This window comes from Protomyctophum parallelum (assembly GCF_964188405.1).
Source record: "Protomyctophum parallelum genome assembly, chromosome: 5".
In the NCBI taxonomy this organism is placed as follows: domain Eukaryota; kingdom Metazoa; phylum Chordata; class Actinopteri; order Myctophiformes; family Myctophidae; genus Protomyctophum; species Protomyctophum parallelum.
The window spans coordinates 25,608,959-25,635,570 of NC_139702.1; the positions used below are offsets into that span (position 1 = coordinate 25,608,959).

Below are 26,612 nucleotides of genomic sequence, written 5' to 3' on the forward strand. Positions count from 1 at the left end.
AAAAAAGGAGGACGGAAAAGTGAAGACGCAAATTGTGATTGGCTGGAATGACATCTGTGATGATTTGATTGGTTGAGCATGGAATGTGATGTATGATGATAAGAGTGCCCCTCACTTTAACCCATTTTGGGGCGGGAAAAACTTTTGGTGTTGGCATCATGTTATGCTTTAGCTATTGAAAAATGCTACGAGCTTGTCGGTCTGCTATTTTTTGAAAAATCGAAGAACGACCGACATAGAAGCATAGCTTTTTCAGAAAACTTGTCAGGATGTAGAAGACATTTTTTAGAATCTGATCTCAGGTCAAAATGGGTGAAATATAAATGGATGCGTCTAATCCATGGTCTACTTACTCCAACATCCATTCAAACTACAGGAGGCCCAAATCTCCAGAGGACACATGGACTCATTACCTGGAGGTAGGACATGAGGTCTCGGAGGACGGGGGAGCGCTTCTGTTCCATTAGATTCTTCAATTCGATGATGACGGGCATGATGTTCTCCATGAACGCCTTCTTCTGCAGCTGTTGACCACCATCATAAAAATAATGTAGGTTAGACGACCGTCACTGGACACACACACACACACACACACACACACACACACACACACACACACACACACACACACACACACACACACACACACACACACACACACACACACACACACACACACACACACACACACACACACACACACACACACACACACACACACACACACACACACACACACACACACACACACACAACCTTCTACCAGACAACAAATAAGATGGTTATACAAAAGGCCTGTTCCGCTGGTGGTCCATGAAGGCATTCCATGCGTTCCCAACTTCCCTTACCATGCATTTAGTAAATGTAGCAAAGTGAGGATCTTGTATTTTCTTCCACAGAACAGAGCACTAAACCTTTTGTCCATTGATCCGTGGAAAATGCGTCAATGTTGTAATTTACTGGGAAGTCCGAGGTCAAGACATTTTCCACAGAAAAGGGAGTTAGAATATCAACAAGGGTGATTGAGTCATCGTCATTATTAATAGGAAACGTGCCAACCTAATCATCATGCCATTATGTGTCTACCCCATTTTGGGCGGGTACCCCTTTTGGTGTTTTAAACATTATGTTATAATTTAGCTATTGAAAAATAGCAGATCTACAAGCTCATAGCACACCACCGAGTGGCGCGCTACGAGCTTGTAGGTCTGCCATTTTAGAAAAATCATTAAAATGTGCCTCAAATCTTTCAGAGAATTGTCATGATTTAGAAAACTTTTTTTTTTAATTTCGACGTCAGGCCTGAATGGGTTAACCTGAATGTTGCGAATATGGGTAATCGTAGCACGAGATGCAGCCCGATTGGCTGCGTTCCGTGGATTTGCGAAGTGACAATTACAAATCCACAGAGCGCAGCGAATCAGGGTCGATCCCAGGCGAGGGCAACCGTGGGATTTATAGGAATACATCAGTGCTTAACCAATTCTGACCCGAGATCAGATTCTAAAAATGTCTTCTACATCCTGACAGATTGCTGAAAAAGCCATGTTTCTATGTCAGTCGTTCTTCGATTTAAAAAAAATAGCAGACCTACAAGCTCATAGCGCACCACTCCATGGCACGCTATGAGCTTGTAGATCTGCTATTTTTCAATACCTAAAGCATAATACAATGCCACCACCAAAAGGGGTTCCCGCCCAGAATGGGTTTAAAACAAAAAGTCCTTAAATCCTCCTTTCAGTTCAGCCTGAGCTTGATATAATTTGTTGCACATAGTATTGTGCAATGAATGAAATGGAGCCCTTAAAAGGGTTAGTTTGGATTTTTTGGACAAAGCTGTATGAAATACTAATTGATTGCCTGGTGAAACGCAGCTACTGTATGTCAACTTAGCTTTTAACCACTTTTAACTATTATTTTCAACTTTAGCTGTTGGGTTTTTTATTTAATGTTTTTAACCACTTTTAACTATTATTTTCAACTTTAGCTGTTGTTTTTTTTATTTAATGTTTTTAAACATTAAAGAATATATATATATTCAAAGATTTACTAATATTAAAATAAACAGCAAAAAAAAAAAAAAAAACTCAAATATTCTTCTGAATGTTTTTCAGAAAACTGTCAAAAATACATTTTTGTAGAATCTCGTCTCAAGTTGGGTGAATAAGAATGACTGAGAAACGAATTCTGCAGCCTGTAATTTATTTAAAATTAGCAATCCAGAAACATAAATATTATATTATAAGTAACCACTAACCAAAGGCAGTGATTAAAAGTTGTATTATGCTGCCATGTTGTATTATATGCTGCCATGAAATGTTGTTTACGTTGTGTATAACGTTTCCGATCGGTTACAGAGTGTCACGTGTTGGTGCGCGTTCATCTGTAAGCCCTTGACTTTCTGCGTAATGCATTGCAGTCCACATGTCTTCAATACAAAACGATAGGAAGCCACTGGGTCGCGAAATATGTGCGATCCATGTTATGCACGCCACAAACCACTTGGGGGCAGCATACACATCACAACACAGTTTGACATATAGTTTAACACCAGGGGGGCAGTGAGACAGATATTTTGTGAAGCCACTAAGGAAATCGGGACTTCCTGTTGTGGCGCTGTCATTGGGCCCAAAAAAACCCATATCCCCATAGAGGTCAATGTATTTGGGCCCAACTTCACCTAGACTGTATTACTTTAATAAACATGGTCATGAATACTTTCTGCTTCCAGTCACTAGTTTAAAGTCTCATTTCTCATGTCATAATATTCTTTTTGGAAAATTATGGTTCCATTTATGAAAAAAATTACCATAAAGTCGCGTATGTTCTGAGGGGCGTGGCTACCGTTACAGTCTATGAACGGGAGCCACCCCCCGCTCGAGTCAAAATAAAAACCAAATAAGAAGAAGGGGTTAAGTCCTGCCTCGTTGTCTGGGCCAGCCAATGGGCCAGCTGGGCCAAAACGGATCTAGAAAGATGGCGATTTACAGTACAAGGACTGACTGGCTTCATTTTAAGTCCATATCAGACCCGGCGAACGCGCTGTCCATATTTCTTTACAGTCTATGTTTAACACACAGTCACCACAGACGCTAGAAAAACATGACTGACGAGCCACACGAGTGCATGTTTTCTTGCTATTTTTATAGCGCACTTCCTGGAAAAAGTAGTCACCCACCACCACTGGTGAACGGTGAACGGGCCGATAGTATTTACCCGTGACAGCAGTTTGTTCTGCGCGGCCCGCACCACGGCCTGGGTGGCCATGTTGGCGTCCTCGTCCCCCGCCCCCTCCTCTCCCCTGGCGGCAGCGGCGGGGTCCACAGAGGAGAACATGGAGTGGAGCCTCATCTCCTCCAGGCTCAGCACGGCGAACATCTCCGACAGGAGGTCAGCGCCGTCCGCGTCCAGAGCCAGCTCCTCCTCCGCAAAAGGCACTGGTGAGAGAGGACACGAGAATGATCATTGGGCGGTTTGACTTTGATATCCATTTGGTTTGGATTTTTAAAAATCAGGAAACAATCTGTCAGTCACAAAAAGTTCAGAAACATAACTTTGGTCAGTTATTTCTCCCCTTTAATAATGCCAATTGGTATTGTATTTTACGTCGTTTTTTTATCAATGATTTAGTCACATTTACAACGAGACTAAACGTGTGGGTAGCTAAACATGGCAAATGGTTGGTATTCACCCGTTTTGAGATGCTTATAGGATTGGATGATTGCACTCTCCCACAGTAATAAGGAAAAATAACCGTGCACTCTCCCACAGTAATAAGGAAAAATAACCGTGCACTCCCACGGTAATAAGGACAAATAACCGTGCACTCTCCCACAGTAATAAGGACAAATAACCGTGCACTCTCCCACGGTAATAAGGCCAAATAACCGTGCACTCTCCCACAGTAATAAGGACAAATAACCGTGCACTCTCCCACGGTAATAAGGACAAATAACCGTGCACTCTCCCACAGTAATAAGGACAAATAACCGTGCACTCTCCCACGGTAATAAGGACAAATAACCGTGCACTCTCCCACAGTAATAAGGACAAATAACCGTGCACTCTCCCACAGTAATAAGGACAAATAACCGTGCACTCTCCCACGGTAATAAGGACAAATAACCGTGCACTCTCCCACAGTAATAAGGAAAAATAACCGTGCACTCTCCCACAGTAATAAGGAAAAATAACCGTGCACTCTCCCACAGTAATAAGGAAAAATAAGCGACCAAAGTAAAGTTTCCAAACAGTTTGTAGCCGAGTTTATATAGCGACATTATGTTATTTTGAGGGCTGCTAGCCCTCCTATATACAGCCTTTGTCCGCAACACAAACATTAAATACCATTGACAAAGGGAAAATGTACGTCATCTTGTCCCCACAGGTCTCATATTTGCCATGGACAATGAAAGGAGAAATTAGGTCAAATGTCCGCCAAATATGACGTAAAATATGATTGGCCAGTATGAGATGATGCATGATGATGTACAGTACGATGATAAGAGCCTGAGATGAACTGTTCAGAGATGTGGATCACCGTGTGGATCTCTGCCGTCATTGGTGGTGATGTCATAGTATAGGAGCGTCGCTCGTAAATGGACAGCCTGCGCAAATCTGAATGTCTACGCTGGCACGGCAACAGTTTATGTTGTGCGCTCCGTCAGGACCTGAGCTCCCGGTCAGCATAAATATCGTGCAAATTGTCTTTTTAGACTTTCACTCATCTCGTTGTGTACTATAGGAGTTTCTTCGGGACACGGTGTGAGTGAGTGAAGAGAGAAACGTAGAACAGGGATATATAGTACAAAAAGACTATTGTCCAACACCAACAGAGGAACCTAGAACTCTCACTCATGTCACAGTCCATTTGACGATGGAAGCGAGGAGTGAGCCACAATCGTTCCAGATTCGGGTCTCCCGTTCTCAGCGTCCACATGCCCGTGCCTCCACCCATCTCCGTGAACCCATGAAGATGAGCCACATCGACCTCTACGGCCAAACGCAGAGGAACGAGCACATCCATTCACCAGCCCCGTCAGCGAATAAACTGCTCTGTAGCGCCAGCCAGAACCAAAGAGAGACGGATGAGCATGAATCCAACGGTCGGCAACAGTTTACCAAGAATGTAGCTCTGGCGGGAGAAGTGAAGACAAATCGGCCGAGTTACACAGGAAAGAAGACCCACATGTGTAAACGGTGTGATAAGAGTTTCAATCGGCCAAAGAATCTGAAGACACACCAGCGTGTCCACACTGGAGAAAAGCCATACGCTTGTCAACAGTGTGATCAGAGTTTTAGTCAGTTAGGTAATCTAAAGGCACACATGCGTCTCCACACTGGAGAAAAACCATACCACTGTAAACAGTATGACAAGAGTTTCAGTGTGTCAGGTCACTTGAAGACACACCAGCGTATCCATACTGGAGAAAGACCATACCACTGTAAAGAGTGTGACAAGAGTTTCAGTAAGTCAGGTAACTTGAAGACACACCAGCGTATCCATACTGGAGAAAGACCATACCACTGTAAAGAGTGTGACAAGAGTTTCAGTGTGTCAGGTAACTTGAAGAAACATCAGCGTCTCCACACTGGAGAAAGACCATACCACTGTAAAGAGTGTGACAAGAGTTTCAGTGACATGGGTAATCTGAGGATACATCAGCGAATCCATACTGGAGAAAGACCATACCACTGTAAACAGTGTGACACGAGTTTCAGTCAGTTAGGTAATCTAGAGGTACACCTGCGTAGCCACACTGGAGAAAAACCATACCACTGTAAACAGTGTGACACGAGTTTCAGTCAGTTAGGTAATCTAGAGGTACACCTGCGTAGCCACACTGGAGAAAAACCATACCACTGTAAACAGTGTGACAAGAATTTTAGTCAGTTACGTAGTCTTAAGACACACCTGCGTAGCCACACTGGAGAAATAAAAACATACAACTGTAAACAATGACAAACGTTTCAAGTTAACTGACTCGAAGAGACACCAGTGTATCCAGTCTTTGTAATTGTTGAGGGGCGCTAGCCCCTCCCATGTACTGTGTGTGTGTGTGTGTGTGTGTGTGTGTGTGTGTGTGTGTGTGTGTGTGTGTGTGTGTGTGTGTGTGTGTGTGTGTGTGTGTGTGTGTGTGTGTGTGTGTGCGTGAGCGCATGCACAGGCTTTACAATGACATTGGCAATGAATGGACCGTTTTGCGTGTTTATGTAAACACAAACATTGAAGATGAAGGTGAGGACGCAAATTCTCATTGGCCGGACGAGATGATGTATGATAAGAGCGCCCCTCACTTCACACGGGTGTGATTTTTCTTTTTTAAACCTCTGAGGATTTAGAACGGTGGTGCTCTAAAATAGCAGATCTACAAGCATGTGAGTAATAAGGAAAAATAAGCGACCAAAGTAAAGTTTCCAAACAGTTTGTTGCCGAGTTTATATAGCGACATTATGTTATTTTGAGGGCTGCTAGCACTCCTATATACAGCTTTTGTCCGCTACACAAACATTAAATACCATTGACAAAGGGAAAATGTACGTCATCTTGTCCCCACACGTCTCATATTTGCCATGGACAATGAAAGGAGAAATTAGGTCAAATGTCCACCGAATATGACGTAAAATATTATGATTGGCCAGTATGAGATGATGCATGATGATGTACAGTACGATGATAAGAGCCTGAGATGAACTGTTCAGAGATGTGGATCACCGTGTGGATCTCTGCAGTCATTGGTGGTGATGTCATATCGGTGATGTCATAGTGGTGATGTCGTAGTATAGGAGCGTCGCTCGCAAATGGACAGCCTGCGCAAATCTTAATGTCTACGCTGGCACGGCAACAGTTTATGTTGTGCGCTCCGTTAGGACCTGAGCTCCCGGTCAGCATAAATATCGTGCGAATTGTCTTTTTAGACTTTCACTCATCTCGTTGTGTACTATAGGAGTTTCTTTGGCACACGGCGTGAGTGAGTGAAGAGAGAAACGTAGAAGAGGGATATAGTACAAAAAGACTATTGTCCAACACCAACAGAGGAACCTAGAACTCTCACTCACGTCACAGTCCATTTGACGATGGAAGCAAGGAGTGAGCCACAATCGTTCCAGATTCGGGTCTCCCGTTCTCAGCGTCCAACTGCATGTGCCTCCACCCATCTCCGTGAACCCATGAAGAGGAGCCACATCGACCTCTACGGCCAAACGCAGAGGAACGAGCACATCCATTCACCAGCCCTGTCAGCGAATAAACTGCTCTGTGTAGCCAGCCAGAAACAAAGAGAGACGGATGAGCATGAATCCAACGGTCGTCAACAGTTTACGAAGAATGTAGCTCTGGCGGGAGAAGTGAAAACAAATCGGCCGGGTTACACAGGAAAGAAGACCCACATGTGTAAACGGTGTGATAAGAGTTTCAATCGGCCAAATAATCTGAAGACACACCAGCGTGTCCACACTGGAGAAAAGCCATACATACGACTGTCAACAGTGTGACCAGAGTTTTAGTCAGTTAGGTAATCTAAAGGCACACCTGCGTCTCCACACTGGAGAAAAACCATACCACTGTAAATAGTGTGACACGAGTTTCAGTGACATGGGTAGTCTGAGGATACATCCATACTGGAGAAAGACCATACCACTGTAAAGAGTGTGACAAGAGTTTCAGTGTGTCAGGTAACTTGAAGAAACATCAGCGTATCCATACTGGAGAAAGACCATACCACTGTAAAGAGTGTGACAAGAGTTTCATTGTGTCAGGTCACTTGAAGACACACCAGCGTATCCATACTGGAGAAAGACCATACCACTGTAAAGATTGTGACAAGAGTTTCAGTGTGTCAGGTGACTTGAAGAGACATCAGCGTCTCCACACTGGGGAAAGACCATACCACTGTAAAGAGTGTGACAAGAGTTTCAGTGTGTCAGGTGACTTGAAGAAACATCAGCGTGTCCACACTGGGGAAAGACCATACCACTGTAAAGAGTGTGACAAGAGTTTCAGTGCGTCAGGTGACTTGAAGAAACATCAGCGGCTCCACACTGGGGAAAGACCATACCACTGTAAAGAGTGTGACAAGAGTTTCAGTGTGTCAGGTCACTTGAGGACACACCAGCGTATCCATACTGGAGAAAGACCATACCACTGTAAAGAGTGTGACAAGAGTTTCAGTCAGTTAGGTAATCTAGAGGTACACCAGTGTAGCCACACTGGAGAAAAACCATACCACTGTAAGCAGTGTGACAAGAGTTTTAGTCAGTTATGTAGTCTTAAGACACACCTGCATAGCCACACTGGTGAAAAAAAAACATACAACTGTAAACAATGTGACAAACGTTTCAAGTTAACTGACTCGAAGAGACACCAGTGTATCCAGTCTTTGTAATTGTTGAGGGGCACTAACCCCTCCCATGTCGTGTGTGTGTGTGTGTGTGTGTGTGTGTGTGTGTAAAATGACATTGGCAATGAATGGACAGTTTTGAGTTTTTGTATGATAAGGGCGCCCCTCACTTCACACGGGTGTGATAGTGGTGATGTCGTAGTATAGGAGCGCGTCGCTCGCAAATGGACAGCCTGCGCAAATGTGAATGTCTACGCTGGCACGGCAACAGTTTGTGTTGTGTGCTCTCTGTCAGGACCCGAGCTCCTGGTCAGCATAAATATCGTGCGAATTGACTTTAGACTTTCACTCATCTCGTTGTGTAGTATAGGAGTTTCTTTGGGACACAGCGTGAGTGAGTGAAGAGAGAAACGTAGAAGAGGGATATATAATACAAATAGACTATTGTCCAACACCAACAGAGGAACCTAGAACTCTCACTCGCGTCACAGTCCATTTGACGATGAGTGAGCCACAATCGTTCCAGATTCGGGTCTCCCGTTCTCAGTGTCCACATGCCTGTGCCTCCACCCATCTCCGTGAACCCATGAAGAGGCGCCACATCGACCTCTACGGCCAAACGCAGAGGAACGAGCACATCCATTCACCAGCCCCGTCAGCGAATAAACTGCTCTGTAGCGCCAGCCAGAACCAAAGAGAGACGGATGAGCATGAATCCAACGGTCGTCAACAGTTTACCAAGAATGTAGCTCTGGCGGGAGAAGTGAAGACAAATCGGCCGAGTTACACAGGGAAGAAGACCCACATGTGTAAACGGTGTGATAAGAGTTTCAATCAGCCAAATAATCTGAAGACACACCAGCGTGTCCACACTGGAGAAAAGACATACGACTGTCAACAGTGTGACCAGAGTTTCAGTCAGTTAGGTAATCTAAAGGCACACCTGCATCTCCACACTGGAGAGAAACCATACCACTGTAAACAATGTGACAAGAGTTTCAGTCAGTTAGGTCATCTAGAGGCACACCTGCGTCTCCACACTGGAGAGAAACCATACCACTGTAAACAGTGTGACACGAGTTTCAGTCAGTTAGGTAATCTAGAGGTACACCTGCGTAGCCGGGACAACGCTCCACACGTCCCAAACTCTTCTCCCTTCTGGCTCCAAAACTGTGGAATGCACTTCCCATTGCAGTCAGAACTGCAGCATCACTCCCAATCTTCCGCCGTAGCCTGAAAACCCACCTTTTCAGACTCCATCATGGCCCATAGCACTTACCCTAACCCCTTAGATAGAATTTCTGTTGGCTTAGATAGCATTTGACTTAGACTTATAGCATGTTATGTAGACAGCACTATAATTGTATTGTATATAGTCATAGCACGCCATAGTACATATGTATAGCATAGTAGTGAATATGTATAGTTTATTATGTATAGTGTATGTATAGTTTCATCATATAGATATTCCACTGTTACCTTCTTAGCTTACGCATGTTTCATGATAAATGCTTTTATGTGATGTATTCCCATGCTTTTGTTCTTGCCTAAATGTAAGTCGCTCTGGATTAAGAGCGTCTGCTAAATGCCTAAATTGTAAATTGTAAATTGTAAACCATACCACTGTAAACAGTGTGACACGGGTAGTCTGAGGATACATCAGCGAATCCATACTGGAGAAAGACCATACCACTGTAAAGAGTGTGACAAGAGTTTCAGTGTGTCAGGTAACTTGAAGAAACATCAGCGTATCCATACTGGAGAAAGACCATACCACTGTAAAGAGTGTGACAAGAGTTTCAGTGTGTCAGGTCACTTGAAGACACACCAGCGTATCCATACTGGAGAAAGACCATACCACTGTAAAGATTGTGACAAGAGTTTCAGTGTGTCAGGTGACTTGAAGAGACATCAGCGTCTCCACACTGGAGAAAAACCATACCACTGTAAACAGTGTGACACGAGTTTCAGTGACATGGGTAGTCTGAGGATACATCAGCGAATCCATACTGGAGAAAGACCATACCACTGTAAAGAGTGTGACAAGAGTTTCAGTGTGTCAGGTAACTTGAAGAAACATCAGCGTATCCATACTGGAGAAAGACCATACCACTGTAAAGAGTGTGACAAGAGTTTCAGTGTGTCAGGTCACTTGAAGACACACCAGCGTATCCATACTGGAGAAAGACCATACCACTGTAAAGATTGTGACAAGAGTTTCAGTGTGTCAGGTGACTTGAAGAGACATCAGCGTCTCCACACTGGGGAAAGACCATACCACTGTAAAGAGTGTGACAAGAGTTTCATTGTGTCAGGTGACTTGAAGAAACATCAGCGTGTCCACACTGGGGAAAGACCATACCACTGTAAAGATTGTGACAATAGTTTCAGTGTGTCAAGTAACTTGAAGAAACATCAGCGTATACATACTGGAGAAAGACCATACCACTGTAAAGAGTGTGACAAGAGTTTCAGTGCGTCAGGTGACTTGAAGAAACATCAGCGTCTCCACACTGGGGAAAGACCATACCACTGTAAAGAGTGTGACAAGAGTTTCAGTGTGTCAGGTCACTTGAAGACACACCAGCTTATCCATACTGGAGAAAGACCATACCACTGTAAAGAGTGTGACAAGAGTTTCAGTGCGTCAGGTCACTTGAGGACACACCAGCGTATCCATACTGGAGAAAGACCATACCACTGTAAAGAGTGTGACAAGAGTTTCAGTCAGTTAGGTCATCTAGAGGTACACCTGCGTAGCCACACTGGAGAAAAACCATACCACTGTAAACAGTGTGACAAGAGTTTTAGTCAGTTATGTAGTCTTAAGACACACCTGCGTATCCACACTGGAGAAAAAACAAAACATACAACTGTAAACAATGTGACAAACGTTTCAAGTTAACTGACTCGAAGAGACACCAGTGTATCCAGTCTTTGTAATTGTTGAGGGGCGCTAGCCCCTCCCATGTCGTGTGTGTGTGTGTGTGTGTGTGTGTGTGTGTGTGTGTGTGTGTGTGTGTGTGTGTGCGTGAGCGCATGCACAGGCTTTAAAATGACATTGGCAAAGAATGGACCGTTTTGCGTGTTTGTATAAACACAAACATTGAAGATGAAGGTGAGGACGCAAATTCTCATTGGCCGGACGAGAGGATGTATGATAAGAGCGCCCCTCACTTCACACGGGTGTGATTTTTCTTTTCTTTTTAACTTCTGAGGATTTAGAACGGTGGTGCTCTAAAATAGCAGATCTACAAGCTCACAGCGTGGCACGAACATTGTACATCCATTTTTGAATATTTCTGTATTTCTAAACTCAAAATGTTGTCGGCTTCCATTCAAAATGACTTGCAGGCATCATTGTCATCGCTTCTAGTTTGAACTTATGAACATTATGAGAACACAGTATATTATGAACATTATGAGAACACAGTATACTGAGGACACAGTACACACATTATGAGAACACAGTATATTGAGGACACAGTACACACAGACTGAGGACAGGACACTGTTAATGGGCATTGTGTGTGTGTGTGTGTGTGTGTGTGTGCGTGTGTGTGTGTGTGTGTGTGTGTGTGTGTGTGTGTGTGTGTGTGCGTGTTTACCCAGGACAGAGTCGTTTATCTTGCTGTAGATGTTGAAGCGCTGGACGTTGTCGGAGTGCTGCAGGAGGAAGCGGTAGATCTGGAAACGTTTGTTTCTGTTCCGAGGTCCCTTCAGGGAGAACAGGGCCTCCTCTCTGAAACAACACGGTCAAACACACACTTAAAGACTTCTGAGGGGTCCCTTCAGGGAGAACAGGGCCTCCTCTCTGAAACAACACGGTCAAACACACACTTAAAGACTTCTGAGGGGTCCCTTCAGGGAGAACAGGGCCTCCTCTCTGAAACAACACGGTCAAACACACACTTAAAGACTTCTGAGGGGTTCCTTCCCATGCAATCCCGCCTGCAACTGTTCAGCAAAAGGTCTAAAAGAGGGAGCCTATCACCGCTACCTGACCCCTCTACACTGGCTGCCATACAGTTAAATAATCCATTTTAAGATTCCTTTTGTTTATAGCCTTCAAATGGGCTGGTCCCCTTCTACACTGCTCATCTTTTAACCCCTCCAACTATCCACACTTTTCCTGGGCTGTGTGTGCTCCAGTTCCTGTCGATTTGATCCAATGAAAGCCAATGAAACTGGTCAGATGACCAATGATATCCAATGAAATCAACAGGAACTGGAGCACACACACAGCCCAGGAAAAGTGTGGATATCTCCTCCAGGTGCCTCAGGTCAGCTGACCCCAAGTCAGCTGACCTGAGGCACCTCGACAGGTCAGCTGACTCAGGTCAGCCGTCCCCAGCACTAAACCTAACTCTGTTTTTATTGTATTGCACTTGCTTTGGCAATTAAATGTTTGTTTTCTCATGCCAATAAAGCTCCTTTGAATTGAATCGAATGCGCCTTTGCCGTCTAGACCATGGGTTTTCAACAGGTGGTCCGTGGACCACTGGTGGTCCGTGGAGGTATTGCATGTGGTCCCTGACCATGCATTTAGTAATGTAGGATTTGTTGATTTGTTTTAAATGTTCTTTCCACTAGTTGAGAAACCGTGAACTGAATGACCTGGTGACCTATGATGAGTCCATCCATGTAGTCATTTACAAGTTGGAGTTCAAGAAATTCAACAGAAAAAGGGAGTTAGAATCTCAAGAAGGGGGAAGTGCACCGGATTGTCTGGTTGAGTTATTATTAGGACATTTTACCGGTTGAGAAACAGTGGGATGTATACACATGGGATGGATTAATTTACAAAAGCACTAATCTTAGCCCATCTCCCCACCCAACACAATAGTGGTCCCCAGGTTGATTCTAAGTCAGGGTGGTGGTCCCCAGGTTGATTCAAAGTCAGGGTCCATGGTGGTCCCTGGTTCACAATCAGTTGAAAACCCCTGGTCTAGACAGTGGAACACTAGTGGAAATGCATTCCCCAATCCCGTCAGATCCGCTTCCTCCATTCAATCTTTTATGTCCAGGCTCTGATGTATTCACCGATAATGGCTAAAGATTTTATGGTTTCCTTTTAATAATGTATTTGTATGTCTCTCTCTCTGTTGATCATTATAGTTATAATCTGTATACCACTTTGGCAGATGAGTTGTTTTTCTTTATTAACCCATTTTTGGGCGGGAACCCCTTTTGGTGTTTTAAACATTATGTTATAATTTAGCCATTGAAAAATAGCAGACCTACAAGCTCGTAGCGCGCCACTCGGTGGCGCGCTACGAGCTTGTAGGTCTGCTATTTTTTGAAAAATCGTGAAAATATCCATTTCAGAAAACTGGAGGATTTAGAAGATTTATTTTAAATTTCGAGGTCAGGCCTAAATCTGACTTGATTGGAGGATTGTATTGTGGGTGTGAAGGTGTCATATTACCTACCGTTCAGTTTGGTAGAACTTGTTGTAGGTCTTGTGTTTGCTGTAAGAGTTGAAGTGGAAGACGCACTCGATGAAATGCTGGGAGAACATGACCGGACACTTCTTCAGGAGCCGGTGGAGCAGACAGTACTCGCACAGACTGGGAAGACAAAGACAACCAGTCACAGGTAGGTATAGCTCAACCAGTCACAGGTAGGTATAGCTCTACTGGAAGTATAATCCTGGGTCTCACTATAGTATAGGCTACCAGTGTTGGTTTTGGCAGCACATTTTGATTTTAGTTCTAGTCATAGTCTCTCTTGAATGGCTTCCATTCAGTTTTAGTCACATTTTAGTCACCCGGAATGTTTTAGTGTTTTAGTCTAGTTTCAGTCGACTAAATGCCATGAGATTTTAGTCGACTAAATCTACAGTTGATTTAATCGACTAAAATGTGTTTTGGTGGGCGTTGAGGCTGTCATAATGGCCGTTTTTACACGTTTTTTACCCTCTGTGTGTGTGTGTGTGTGTGTGTGTGTGTGTGTGTGTGTGTGTGTGTGTGTGTGTGTGTGTGAGGAGCTGATCACAGTCACAGATAGAGGGAAAGTGTTATATTTTGCCTATTATTTGTGCTATATATTATTGACCGCGTCTGTGTCCTTCCGTGCCCTGGGCTGTGACCAGCTAGGTCACATTTGGCGCCTGATCAAGTCCATGCACATCAGGTGCGCAGCCACACCCAGCTCTGAGTCCAGTTCTCTAGTTTGACTCAGGCCAGGTGTGACTGCATAAATCAGTCATCCTCCATCTCACAACATCTATTTCAATGAGTGTTTGATTGTATTATTAATTAGTAACGGTCACCTTGAGATGGTTGGAACAGGATCCACCAACGCCACCATGAAACGAAAGAACAGCGAGCCTTTCCACTTGATGTACTCCTCCTGTAAAACACACCACGGTTCCATTTGTACACTCTTCCGAGTTAAAGGAGTAGTTCAGCCTACTGTAACAATTACTTATTTTCTAATCAATTGTTCACCCAATGAAGCCTTGAATTCATGGAGACTTTGTCTTTGTCACAATCCCTGAGCCAATCATTTGAATACCAGCGGAGACTCAATTTGAGGACGGGGCAGACCCTTACTAGAGTATGACCACTCTATGGCCTCCACTATCCATTGGGAGACACGCGTCTTCGAAATAGACTTCCCCAAAGTCCTGGGGGCTCCACGAGACAAACAACTTGAGTCGTCTTTCTCGTGTCTGCAGTCTTGTCCATATTATACACCCTCAGGACCCTCATACCGGGCACAGGTTATGCCTCCTACTGTCCTCCTCCTCAGAGGCAAAAGGGGGGGCGGACAGAAAGCCACCAATTCCACCGGGACACAGGTGGCCAGGTGGTTCTTGGGCACGAATGCCGCGTTTTAAGTCTTGATAACCACCTACGTATACAGTCTTCTAGCGAAACGTGTGCATTCCGTGCTTACCGAAGAAGCATGGATGTCACTGACCCCCGTAGTAAGCCATCTTGCTTGTTGTTATAAATACTAGGGTTACTTTCATAATAGAGATTAACCCCTTTTGGTGTAAGCATTATGTTATACTTTAGCTATTGAAAAATAGCAGATCTACAAGCTCGTAGCGCGCCACCGAGTGGCGCGCCACGAGCTTGTAGGTCTGCTATTTTTTTTTGGAAAAACCGAAGAACGACTGACATAGAAACGTAGCTTTTTCAGAAAACCGTCGGGATGTAGAAGACATTTTTTATAATCTGATCTCAGGTCAAAATGGGTTAATAGAGATTAACCCCTTTTGGTGTTTTAAAGGTATATTCAGTGATTTCACTTAATTCAAATATCACTTATTTTTTTGTTTTGTTGTGATAATCCTCCCTACTATAGAGTGTGCTGGCCATATAAGGAGTTCCTCCCTGTCCCCAGTTAACCCCTGGGGGTCAAAAAAACCTTAGGTTTCGTTTTTGACTCTCTATCCTGATTGGACGAAAGGCTGGGTCCCACAGCCAAAAACGAAACCTAAGGTTTTTTGAGTGAAATCACTGAATATACCTTTAACTAAGCATTATGTTAATACTTTAGCTATTGGAAAAATAGCAGATCTACAAGCTCGTGGCGCGCCACCGAGTGGCGCGCCACGAGCTTGTAGGTCTGCTATTTTTTTGAAAAATCAAAGAACCACTGACAAACCATCAAGATGTAGAAGACATTTTTTAGAATCTCATCTCAGGTCAAAATGGGATAAACTCTAACATTCATACTTAAGACTACAAGAGGATAAATTCTATACAAAGTGGGAAAAGTGGAATCTCTTCTCTCAGCCTAGCGATATTGCAATAGGATTTCATTGAATGTTTTTTTTGTAATATGGAAAATGCAGCCTTTTTTCTTTTACTTTTTATCTTTTAGTCTTTTCTGTTTCTTTCCGTATAGTCTTGTTTGTTGTTTTTCTTGTCTGTTCAATAATAAAAAATAAAAAAAAGGGATAAACTATAGTTATTTCCTGGGATGGATTTCGCAGTGTGTGTGTGCGTGTACCTGCAGCAGGCTGGTGAGCACGGTGAGACTGTGCTCTCGGACGATGGGCTCGGGGTCTCGGATGCCGGCGGAGATGTTGGGGACGTAGCGGTCCACCATGTTGGTGTAGCGGACGCACAGGTCGCTCAGGACGACCAGCACGTTGTTCCGCACGCACACGTCCTCGCCCGTCTCCAGCTCCATGCTGAACGCCGGGAGGTGCCTCCTGGTCAGCTCCTCGTTCTGGAGGCAGAACTTACCTGAGGAGGGGGGGGGGGGGGGGGAGTTCATCGATTGACCCATTGAAACCGGGAAAGCATCCGTGGCATTTTAGACACACACACACGGGCCGCTGACTCTGACCGGCCCCCACGAAGGATTACTTGATAATTTGAAAATATACTTTCGAATTACCTCATGGGTGGGACTAAAACCGCATTGCTTTTATTTTGAAGCCCATTTATTCTCACAGTGCACGCAATCAGTCAACTGCAGCACACGTGAATTGCGTTTGATTGAGAACCTGTCTTCCTTCCTTCACCCCCCTCAAATGTGAAAATAAGCAATTGTATAGGTGTTTAAACATCAACGTCTTTATTTTTCAACTGCCACCGCCGTATCATACATTATCCCTTGCATTATCGTCTGTCGGGTGGATAGATCATATGTTATATTATATATATAATTGACTAAAAATGACACATAAATAAAAAATAGACAGATAAAAGAAAACAATCACACCCGTGTGTGAAGTGAGGGGCACTCTCATCTTACAGCATCAATTACAACATGTTTGTTCAAGCAACGGGTGCTAATGTTTGTTTAAGTCCTCAAAACTTTTCTCTTTATTGTCTATGGCGTTTTCTTAAACAAACATTAAAGCCATATATATAATTAGGAGGGGCTAGCGCCCCTCAAAAACGACAAGTCACTCTAATAGAAATAATGCAGAGAGACAGGTAGAGAGACAATTAGAGAGAAAGGTAGAGATAGACCAATATAGAGACGGACAGACAGACACAGATGCATTGTACCTAGAGTGATGACTCCATGAGCTCGGACCTTTGTAGGAAGACACTTTGGATTGAAGTTCGAGACAGAATCTTCGAAGCCTGACAACACAACATCATCATCAACAAACAACAAAAACTAGGGCTGAACAATAAAACCAAAATAAAACCAATTAAACAATTGTAAAAAAAAGGAGCCCTCCCTACCTGGCTGTGAGTTATTGCGGGTGCTGACGATGGACTCCACCAGGAGAACAATCTTCTTGTTGGTCCTGGAGGGACAGTGAAGAGAAGCTACACCCAGCGTGTGGAGGTGCTTCACCTGTGGAAACCGACAACAATCGCTTATCGCACTCCATTTTGTCTGCTTTTTTTGAGTGGTGCAACCACTCCTACAAGCAGCAATGTCCGTGTACCTGTGTACCTGTGTTAATGTCCGTGTACCCGTGTGTAGTCATGAGCACGAGTGGTGTGCGCATGCATGAAATTGGAACGACACAGAGAAGAAATTGGTGTGTGTAGTGCCGTGCATGAACGCGGTGGTGCAACCACTCGTACGTGCTCATGAGTGAAATTGGAACGATACAGAGAAGAAATTGGAACGATACAGAGAAGAAATTGGAACGATACAGAGAAGGAATTGGAACGATACAGAACGATACAGAGAAGAAATTGGAACGATACAGAGAACCAATAGACGGGAGTTGCACCACTCAGTTCACACAGGTGTGATTTTATTTGCTTCCTTTGACTTGACGTGTTCCTGTTATGTTAGAAGTCTTAACGATCCACTATCGTTGCGGAGATCTCTGGGCAGTCGTGTTTCACGGATGCACGTGCCTATAGAGGACCGTGCCAAAATCTGCCATTGAGCCCCATGTTAAAAGTCTCAAATTTGAAAGCACTATATTTCTAAAACTATGACACCTTTCAAAGATTCCTTTTCAGGCAAACATGTCCACCGTAAGATGAACCTAAGTAGGCTAGAATGGGGTTGGTAGGTTTAAGTATGTAGGACTAGTAGCATGCCAAAGTTTGTGCTATTGCCATAGAGAATGCAAGTCTGACGTCACTTTCAGTAGAGGGCGCACGTACACCGGTTCATGCATTTTTAAAATTTGCATTGAAATCCCCATAGGGCGATTTTAGGCCGCTTCATATAAGAACCGCGTTTGAAAAATAAACCGATCATCACCGGCCTTTCCGTCAGGGGGGTGGCTGTGCGTCGTTAATGATGTCCATTCATATGTGATACAGCCAGTTTCTGGAAAAAATGGAATTAATGTGGCCGCAAAAGCCTTGAAACTACAAGGGTATGAAAGCAATGTCGCTGCTAATAATACGTCACGCCCAGCTGTCGACACATTGCACTCCTGAGATTCCTCGTTGACGTAAGCTCAGCTGGCAGTGACTCGACTCGTAGTAACACGAAATATCAAATATCAAAAAATAAATAAATAATTTAAAATAAAAATTAACATATCAGTTTCTGTTGTGCGACGGGCAGCTGGAGCAACTCCGCCTACCTGGAAATGTAGTCTCTGGGTTGTTGGACTCGTTTCTAGCGCTTATTTTGTTACTCTTTGGGTATATTTGTACATTTACACCTTCAGTCGATGCTTCATATCCGTACGAGTGAAAAGGCCGGGATTATTTTTCAAACTGTTCTTATATGAAGAGATCTAAAATCCCCCTATGGGGATTACAATGCAAATAAAAAGTACACGAATCTGTGTGGACTGGCGCCCTCTACTGACAGTGACGTCAGGACTTCAAGTGTACAGCAGTGTATGTCTGTGTGGATTAAAGCCAAATAAAATCTCACAACTGATTTTTTTCATTGTTTTTTTATGGCCAAGTCCGAATGTTAGATTTGTCAAGCAGTGTGTTAAAAAAAAGAAAAAGAATCACACCCATGTGACTGAAGTGAGGGGCACTCTTATCATCGTACATCATCCATTCATAGTCAATGGGAATTTAATCTGTGTGTAGGACAAAAGAAAATGCAGATTTGCTCATCATATTATAATCAACAAAATGTCTGTCTGAATGTGTCAGAAACACTGCCATAGATCCTCACCGCCTGCACCAATCACTCCCACTTTTCACACAGGCATTGACCATAATAATATGGAGGTCGTAACGAAGCCCTTTTTCCCCATTTAACAAATTATAAATTAATAATTACTTTATTAGTGAATTAAAATTGGAAAGATGCGCAACCTCACACCTCCCCCCCCCTAGCATCACAGGCCACTGTTCTCTGTGTTACCGCACTGTCAAGCTTCCTCTGCTCCCACCGCAACACAACAAACAGTGGCCTATACAATATTGCGCCAGGCAAAAAAATAATGAATGGAGAATTTACGTCCTATACGTGGACGAGCAAATCATCTGTCAATGGGAATGTAATGTTTGGGTAAGACGCAAATCTACACTAAAGCTAAATATAGGAGCGCCCCTGAAAAATATGAATAGTTTGATTAAGCCATTCTGAACGGGAACCCATTTTGGTGTTAGCATCATGTTATGATTTAGCTATTGAAAAATAGCAGATCTACAAGCTCATAGCGCTACGAGCTTGTAGGTCTGCTATTTTTTGAAAAATCAAAGACATTTTTAGAATCTGATCTCAGGTCAGAATGGGTTAATAATGAAACTGTCAGGATGTAATAGACATTTTTAGAATCTGATCTCAGGTCAGAATGGGTTAACTGTTGCCCCATTAATGAGTTCCAGCGGGTCTCCTACCATCAGGTCCTCGTTGAGGTTGTCGGTTCCATTCTCACTCAGGATGATGCTGGATAAATAAGCTTCACTCAGTGACACCAGTTCTCCACAGTGCTGGTTCAGGAAGGCCTGGGGTTGACGACAAACAGTTTTAACCCGGGTGGAATAAACCTCATACTGTAATGTCCCAAAAGGTTACTTCTCAGGATTCTAATTAAAAAATAGCAAAGGTAGCAGATCTATAAACTCAAAACGACCTTGTGGACCTGCTATACCTTTGCATATGTGTTTGTGCGACGCTGTAGTTACAGTATGATCAAGTACTAGGCATTTTATATGGATATAAGAGGTTTCTGCCCTCACACACGCACACGCACACGCTTTGGGGATCATGTTATTACACCAAGAGTAATTCAACAAGGCAAAGCAAGTGCATTTGTAACAGCAACAGAATCAAGGTGTTTCATACAAAACAGACAACCTTCCCCTCTCAAAAGGATGACCAGTAGTTCCCAAATTATTTTGGGGATGTCCCCAGATAATCTGGGAGCTGTTGCACATAATTACGCACTATAATCTGGGCCAGATTATGTGCTTAATTATGTGCAACAAGGGCCTGAAACGTTTGGGAACCCTTGGCTCTACCGCTAGGCCAGCTTTTCCCAACCCTGTACCAACCTGCGTGTCTCTGACGTCTTCACAACGTCCCAGCTGGAACAGAGTCTCCAGGCTGGCTGAGATCACCTCTAATGGCTTGTCAAAAGCCTTCAACCAGGACAAGATGTCCTCTGGATAGACAGACAGAGATTGAGAGGAGGGAAACAAAGAGACAAAACAGAAAATAGACAAAATGATGAGCAAGCATTAAGACTTTAAGAGCCAGCCGTTACCCAAATCCACAATAGGACCTTTGTGAGAACATCCATAGTTTTGGACATTTCGTGGGCTGCAATAAAATGGGCATATCTGAAGTTATGAGTGACAACCTCGTAAAATAAGCGAAGTTCAGTGAGAACTCTGTTTCTTTTCAGATGTATGGGAATTCTCACGAAAATGTTTTGGATTTGGGATATTTCACTTTCAAAACATGTTTGGGGTGATTTTAAAGTCTACTCAGGCTTTTTGTGAGCACCCCAGGCAGTTTTTAAGTTGATTCAGTATTTATACATTTGATATTCTTTTCTACCACCTGCGCCTGGCCCGAGGAGAGGTGCACACACACACACACACACACACACACACACGTTTCCGGCACCTTGTCTGTAAAGGATTTATACATTTTAGGTAAGAAATAGGCAGTTTCTCAATCTGGTTAGATTTCACACCTAAGTATCTAAAAGCCTAAAAACCTAAAAGCTTGTCATCAGTCTGTTTCTGTGCCGTTGAGTGTATATAAGGTTCAGGATCCTTTAGGATTTTAATGCCCGATTCCTTTAAAGTTTCCTTTAACAATCCTATACATTCATAAACATAAATCACGCTCGTGTGTAACAATCCTATACATTCATAAACATAAATCACGCTCGTGTGAAGTGAGGGGCGCTCTCGTCATACATCACGATCCATGCTCAGCCAATCAAATCACAAAAGTAAATCCGGCCAATCACTTTTGGCGTCTTGACCGTCTTCACTTTTCTGCCCTCACTTTCATCTTCAATGTGTACTTTTCTCAGCCAATCAAATCATCGCTATGGGGTGATTAGCCAATCACAAGCCAATGTCTGTGTTCACACAAACCCAGAAAGCTGGGCATATAGGAGGGGCTAGTCCCTTAAAAATTAATAATAATAATAATATATAAGCCTACTCCAGAGCACAACGTGCTTCTGAGTGGTTTATCGCTCTTGCTTTTTACCGTCTCCCCCCACGCCCAACGCCGTTAGTGGGAAAGCAGCAGCAGTGAAAGTCCTAATTACTAATCTCTCAACACAGATTCAGAGCTCCGCAGCTAAATCTGCCGGCAACTCTCCCATTACAATATAGAGTTGTTAGTAGGAATGATAACAATGGAGCACCACCGGAAGAGGAGGGCTGAAGGAGAGTAAACAGGCCCGACATCCGGTCTCTGCACGGGGAATTGTGCAAATTCAAAGGGGAGAAAATAAATCTTTTCGCCGATGGGTTCTCCCAGATAGTATAATTACAGCCCCATGCACTCACTCCGAGTAAAGCCACCGCTGTGGCGTGTAAAAAGCCACTGCTGTGGTCAACGCAGAGAAGTCATTTGACCTTGGGGATCAGTCAGAGCTGGACACTCACCCACCACCCTGAACTTGGTGTCTTCATTGAGGCTGCCAGCAATGTCTCCCAAGACCGACAGGATGTGACAGCATGTCGTCACGTTGAAGTCCTTTGCACTGTCGAGACAAACAAAGACGCGTCAGTAAAATGGCCTCGACCAAATCGACCTGCCAAATACTTGAGTCGTTCACATCAGTGTTGTTTTTGGCAGTACATTTCTATTTTAGTTTAGTCTTTGGACTTAAACTTAATTTAGTTTTAGTCACATTTTAGTCACCTGGAATGTCTTAGTGTTAGTCTAGTTTTAGTCGACTAAATGTCATAAGATTTTAGTCGACTAAATCTACAGTTGATTTAGTCGACTAAAATGTATTTTGGCGGGTCTTGATGCCGTCTTAATGAGTGTTTTTACACTTGCTGAAAATAGCCAATCTACAAGCTCACAACACATCGCATTGCGACGCGTTGTGAGCTTGTAGATCAGTTATTTTCAGTATTTTAAGTGTAAAATGACTTATACTGGATCTCTTGTCCACTAGTCCCTTCCTAACATTTTAGTCTAGTTTTTAGTTGTTTGTCGAAATCGTCAGTATATTTAGTCTTAGTTTTAGTCATCGTAGCTTAGTTTTCATTTAGTTTCCATTCGCTTTTGTCAGTGGAAAAAGGTAGTCGACGAACATTTTTTCGTCTTTCGTTTTAGTCAACGAAATCAACACTTTTTCACATCCCCTAATGCAAATTCAAGGAAAGAAACAGCAGAGGGCGCTGCAGTCCTTCTAGTCATGGGTTCCCAGCTGGGTGTGTGGGGGGGCTGACCTGATGAGTTGGTCCCAGCAGTCGAGGATCTGTCCGTAGGAGATGTGGTTGTGGGAGGAGCCGGCCACCTGGGCCAACAGCAGCCAGGCTCCGGCAGCGTGCTCCGCCTCAGTGTGAGACAGCAGCTTCTTCAGGAAGGCCGGCGTGAACTTGTTCTCCTTGGACCACACGCTGAACGCTCGGCTGAAGTAACGTCTACACACACACACACACGCACACACACACGCACACATTAGTAATGGAGGCCCGACCGATGCCAGATTTGTGGGTCCATAAAAGACAGGTGGGGGGGGAGGTCCCTTATAGTTAATATAACACTAGTGTAGATTTATTGGGAGTCCCAGAGATCACAATGGTATCAAACAATTAATATGGAGTAGTAACGATGATAGATAAAATTGGTCTTATCTGTTTACAAACTAATGTCCAGTGGTCAATGTCCCATATTCTCCTGAACTTTGACCCAGGCGGGATCATTCATATTGTCTGCCGCCAGCCTCAAACTTGCCATAATGAAGGGTCTATTTTGGTTTGAGACTGCATGTGTTTGACCTTGGCCTAGGGAGATAGGCTGCTCACTGAGTCAGGGAGTGACTTTCTCTGCCGAAAGTTCAGTGCAGGGAAAGTTATCTACAGGTTGCCTGGCAACGCCTGCCTAGGCGCTCCAGGCCTCAATGGGTATCCATGTGCAGGACAGAGGAGAGCGATTCTGCGTCTCATCATCTATGTGCTGGTCCAATGAGCGCTCGACAACCAGTGCTTCAGCCAATGAACTTTATATCAACTAATCTGACGTGATCTACAGTATTTAGCCTGGAACAAATACTGTGAAGAGGAGTTCAGTTCCGCAGTTCAGCTTCGGGTTCTTTTTGGAATCAACAATTGATTATTCTAAATTATATTGATGTAAATATATTCTGAACCATGTAGCACATTCTCTATGTAAATTGACTTTATACAGACTAAAATAATTGTTAAACCTTAAGCTCTCTCCGAACTTTATTTCATCCTGCCTCCAAATAATTTTTTAAGGTATGTTTCTATTCTTGGTACAGTGATGGTCATTTAAAGGGCTACTCACTCATCTTTAAGGTAAATACAGCACGGTATTTAATTGGTCTCCCTGCTGGGTTATTTGAAGTTATAGATTTACAGTATGTCTTTCTTAATTATACAGTCCTTTCAAAGCTATCATTATAAAAGATGGATCCTATTTTTATATCCATCAAACTATGTTCTTCTCTTCTCTCATCTTGAAAAATAGATTTAGATTTGATTAAAGTTTCTATTTGACATTTAACATGTTTGATAGTTCAAGAATATGATGAAATGAACAAGCAAATGGAAAACTATGAACTGAACGTTTAACAACTTAAGTCCTACTCTTTTTTTAAAGGGTGATATTGGACACTGCAGGTATTCCTGCAGGCTGGGGCGTGGGCACCTGTCAGCAGGGAGTACTACTCACCTACCAGTGATTTTTTTTAATAATCAATTTAAGTTGTTAAATCAATTGATTAACGAGAATGTTATCGTGTTATTTGATATACAGTATGCCCCGACTTTCCCTTTAAAATTAAAATGAATATCCTTTCGTGGGATGACGTAGACTCGTAGAGAGCGCACAGATCTAACCTGAGGTCCCGACACTCGGTGCAGAGCAGGCCCAGCAGGTCCCAGGCGAGGCTCTGGGCGGAGTCCAGGTGGGCGCCGGGGTGGTGCTGTTTCACCTGGCTGAGGATCAGCTCATCCAGCTGCTCCAGAGCCTTCTCCTGGACGGAGCTCTCCGGGTCCATGGCGGCCGGGACCATCCCCCTCAGAGCCGCCGTCTGGACCAGCTTACTGTGCGGCTGTGCCTGAAGGAACGCGACAAAAACGGTAACTGAGGGGGAAAAGAACTCACAGGTAAACCTCTTACCTCCATGTTTTACCTTTTTGTGTTTTTGAGGGCCACTATAGGCTAGCTAGCAAAATGACGTCATATGGCAGCCAAGTCTATGGACTTTTCATGTTTTTTTAGAGCACTTTTAGCAAACAGTCTATGGATTTCAGATTTTTCAGTGGTGCAACCACTCCAAAGAGCAGCAATGTCCGCCTATGTGTTGGTTAATGAGCACCAGTATATGACTATGAGTACCAGTAGGGGCGCTGTTGTGCCAGAAACAGAGAGAGGGATAGTGCTGCACTGTTGCCTGCGCGAGCGAGCGAGCGAGCGAGCGAGAGAGAGAGAGAGAGAGAGAGAGAGAGAGAGAGAGAGAGAGGGGAGTTGCACCACTCAGTTCACACGGGTGTGATTTTATTAAAGGTATAGCATGTTTAGAATATATATTTGTTTTTACTTTTTGAGGGGCGCTAGCCCATCCCATCATATTATCCAGCTTTTGGCGTCTGTCCACAACTTTGTCCTACATAAACATTAAATTCCCTTTGACAATGAATGGAGAATTTTACATCGGTGTCTGAGCAAATAGACATAGGGCTCCATCTTATGACATGCTTTATCCGCAAGACATTTTCCGTGAATTATGCATTCGGGAGCTTCCACTATGCGTAAACGTTATCTTGCGGCCACACAACCCACTATTCATTTAGCAGACTCCTATTCAGTATTTTAGCTGTGACGTGAGCGCCCCCTCCTGAGATACTTCCGGGTCATACTTTTGTGTCGCTTTTGTGTCCACATAGTTATACTGTGACGCTCCGTCGGACTAAATCTGAGACGAAAACAACCACGGAAGTCTCATTTTACCGCTTTCCTCAACAACAAAGCTGCGCTGCTCTCCCAAATCTGGCTGTGACAGGCCGTCTGCCCCACATGGAATACTATCGCCATTTTATTTTATTGCGTCAACTAAATCCTCATTAAATACTGAATATTTGCGGGTGGAGGTGTGTCTGTAGGCGTGTTGATGCGCTTTCCCTATATTTACTATCTTATGCAGTTATGCACACAGGTTTAGGACAACGGAAAGTGCCTCCTCAAACCACCCCGTAATGCGAATTGCCGAATTCTGTTTGATAAAAGAACGTGCTCCTGACTCTGAGACGGTGAGACCGGAGTCGCAGCTGCCTCGGCTTGAGTCATGTTGCACAACATTCACAGCTCGGAGGTCTCGTTCCGTCATAATTCTCCACAAATCTCTGCGATTGGAATTGTACTACTGTATAAATCAGCAGAGTGTCAATTCCTTGTGCTTATTGTGTATAATTGTCTAGTTATTAGATTTGTGCCAGGGCGCATTGTGGAGGTGTTTTAGGGACTTCGGCTGTGTCATAAGATAGCAAATTTTGCGGGGTCACACCTGTCACACAATACTAAAATCCCCAAATTATGTAAAAAGGGCCACCGTGTTAAATCCCTTACATCTAAAATACTTTGCTTATTCTTACCATTTAGAAAAACATTTTTGAATAGTTAAAAACGTTAATCTACATCGACACGTTGTGACTGTGAGCTTGTAGAGTAGTTTAGGGGCCTTGTGATTTTTGAGTGGTGCAAGACTTAGGGATGCACCGATCCGGCTTTTTG

At 43.7% G+C, this 26,612-nt stretch overlaps 1 protein-coding gene across 1 annotated transcript in view; it reads right to left on the minus strand.

The window, feature by feature from the left end:
• ncapd3 (non-SMC condensin II complex, subunit D3) overlaps window positions 1-26,612 on the minus strand; it is a 51,393-nt gene that overhangs the window by 6,250 nt on the left and 18,531 nt on the right. The window contains exons 16-28 of the mRNA XM_083764386.1: window positions 24,719-24,939; window positions 23,084-23,278; window positions 22,286-22,383; window positions 20,705-20,814; window positions 20,048-20,155; window positions 17,504-17,618; window positions 17,321-17,398; window positions 16,308-16,546; window positions 14,614-14,693; window positions 13,772-13,909; window positions 11,948-12,081; window positions 3,217-3,437; window positions 414-524 (exon numbers count right to left, since the gene is read on the minus strand). Coding sequence (XP_083620512.1) covers window positions 414-524; window positions 3,217-3,437; window positions 11,948-12,081; window positions 13,772-13,909; window positions 14,614-14,693; window positions 16,308-16,546; window positions 17,321-17,398; window positions 17,504-17,618; window positions 20,048-20,155; window positions 20,705-20,814; window positions 22,286-22,383; window positions 23,084-23,278; window positions 24,719-24,939 — 1,848 coding nt within the window. The remainder of the gene's footprint in view (window positions 1-413; window positions 525-3,216; window positions 3,438-11,947; window positions 12,082-13,771; window positions 13,910-14,613; window positions 14,694-16,307; window positions 16,547-17,320; window positions 17,399-17,503; window positions 17,619-20,047; window positions 20,156-20,704; window positions 20,815-22,285; window positions 22,384-23,083; window positions 23,279-24,718; window positions 24,940-26,612) is intronic.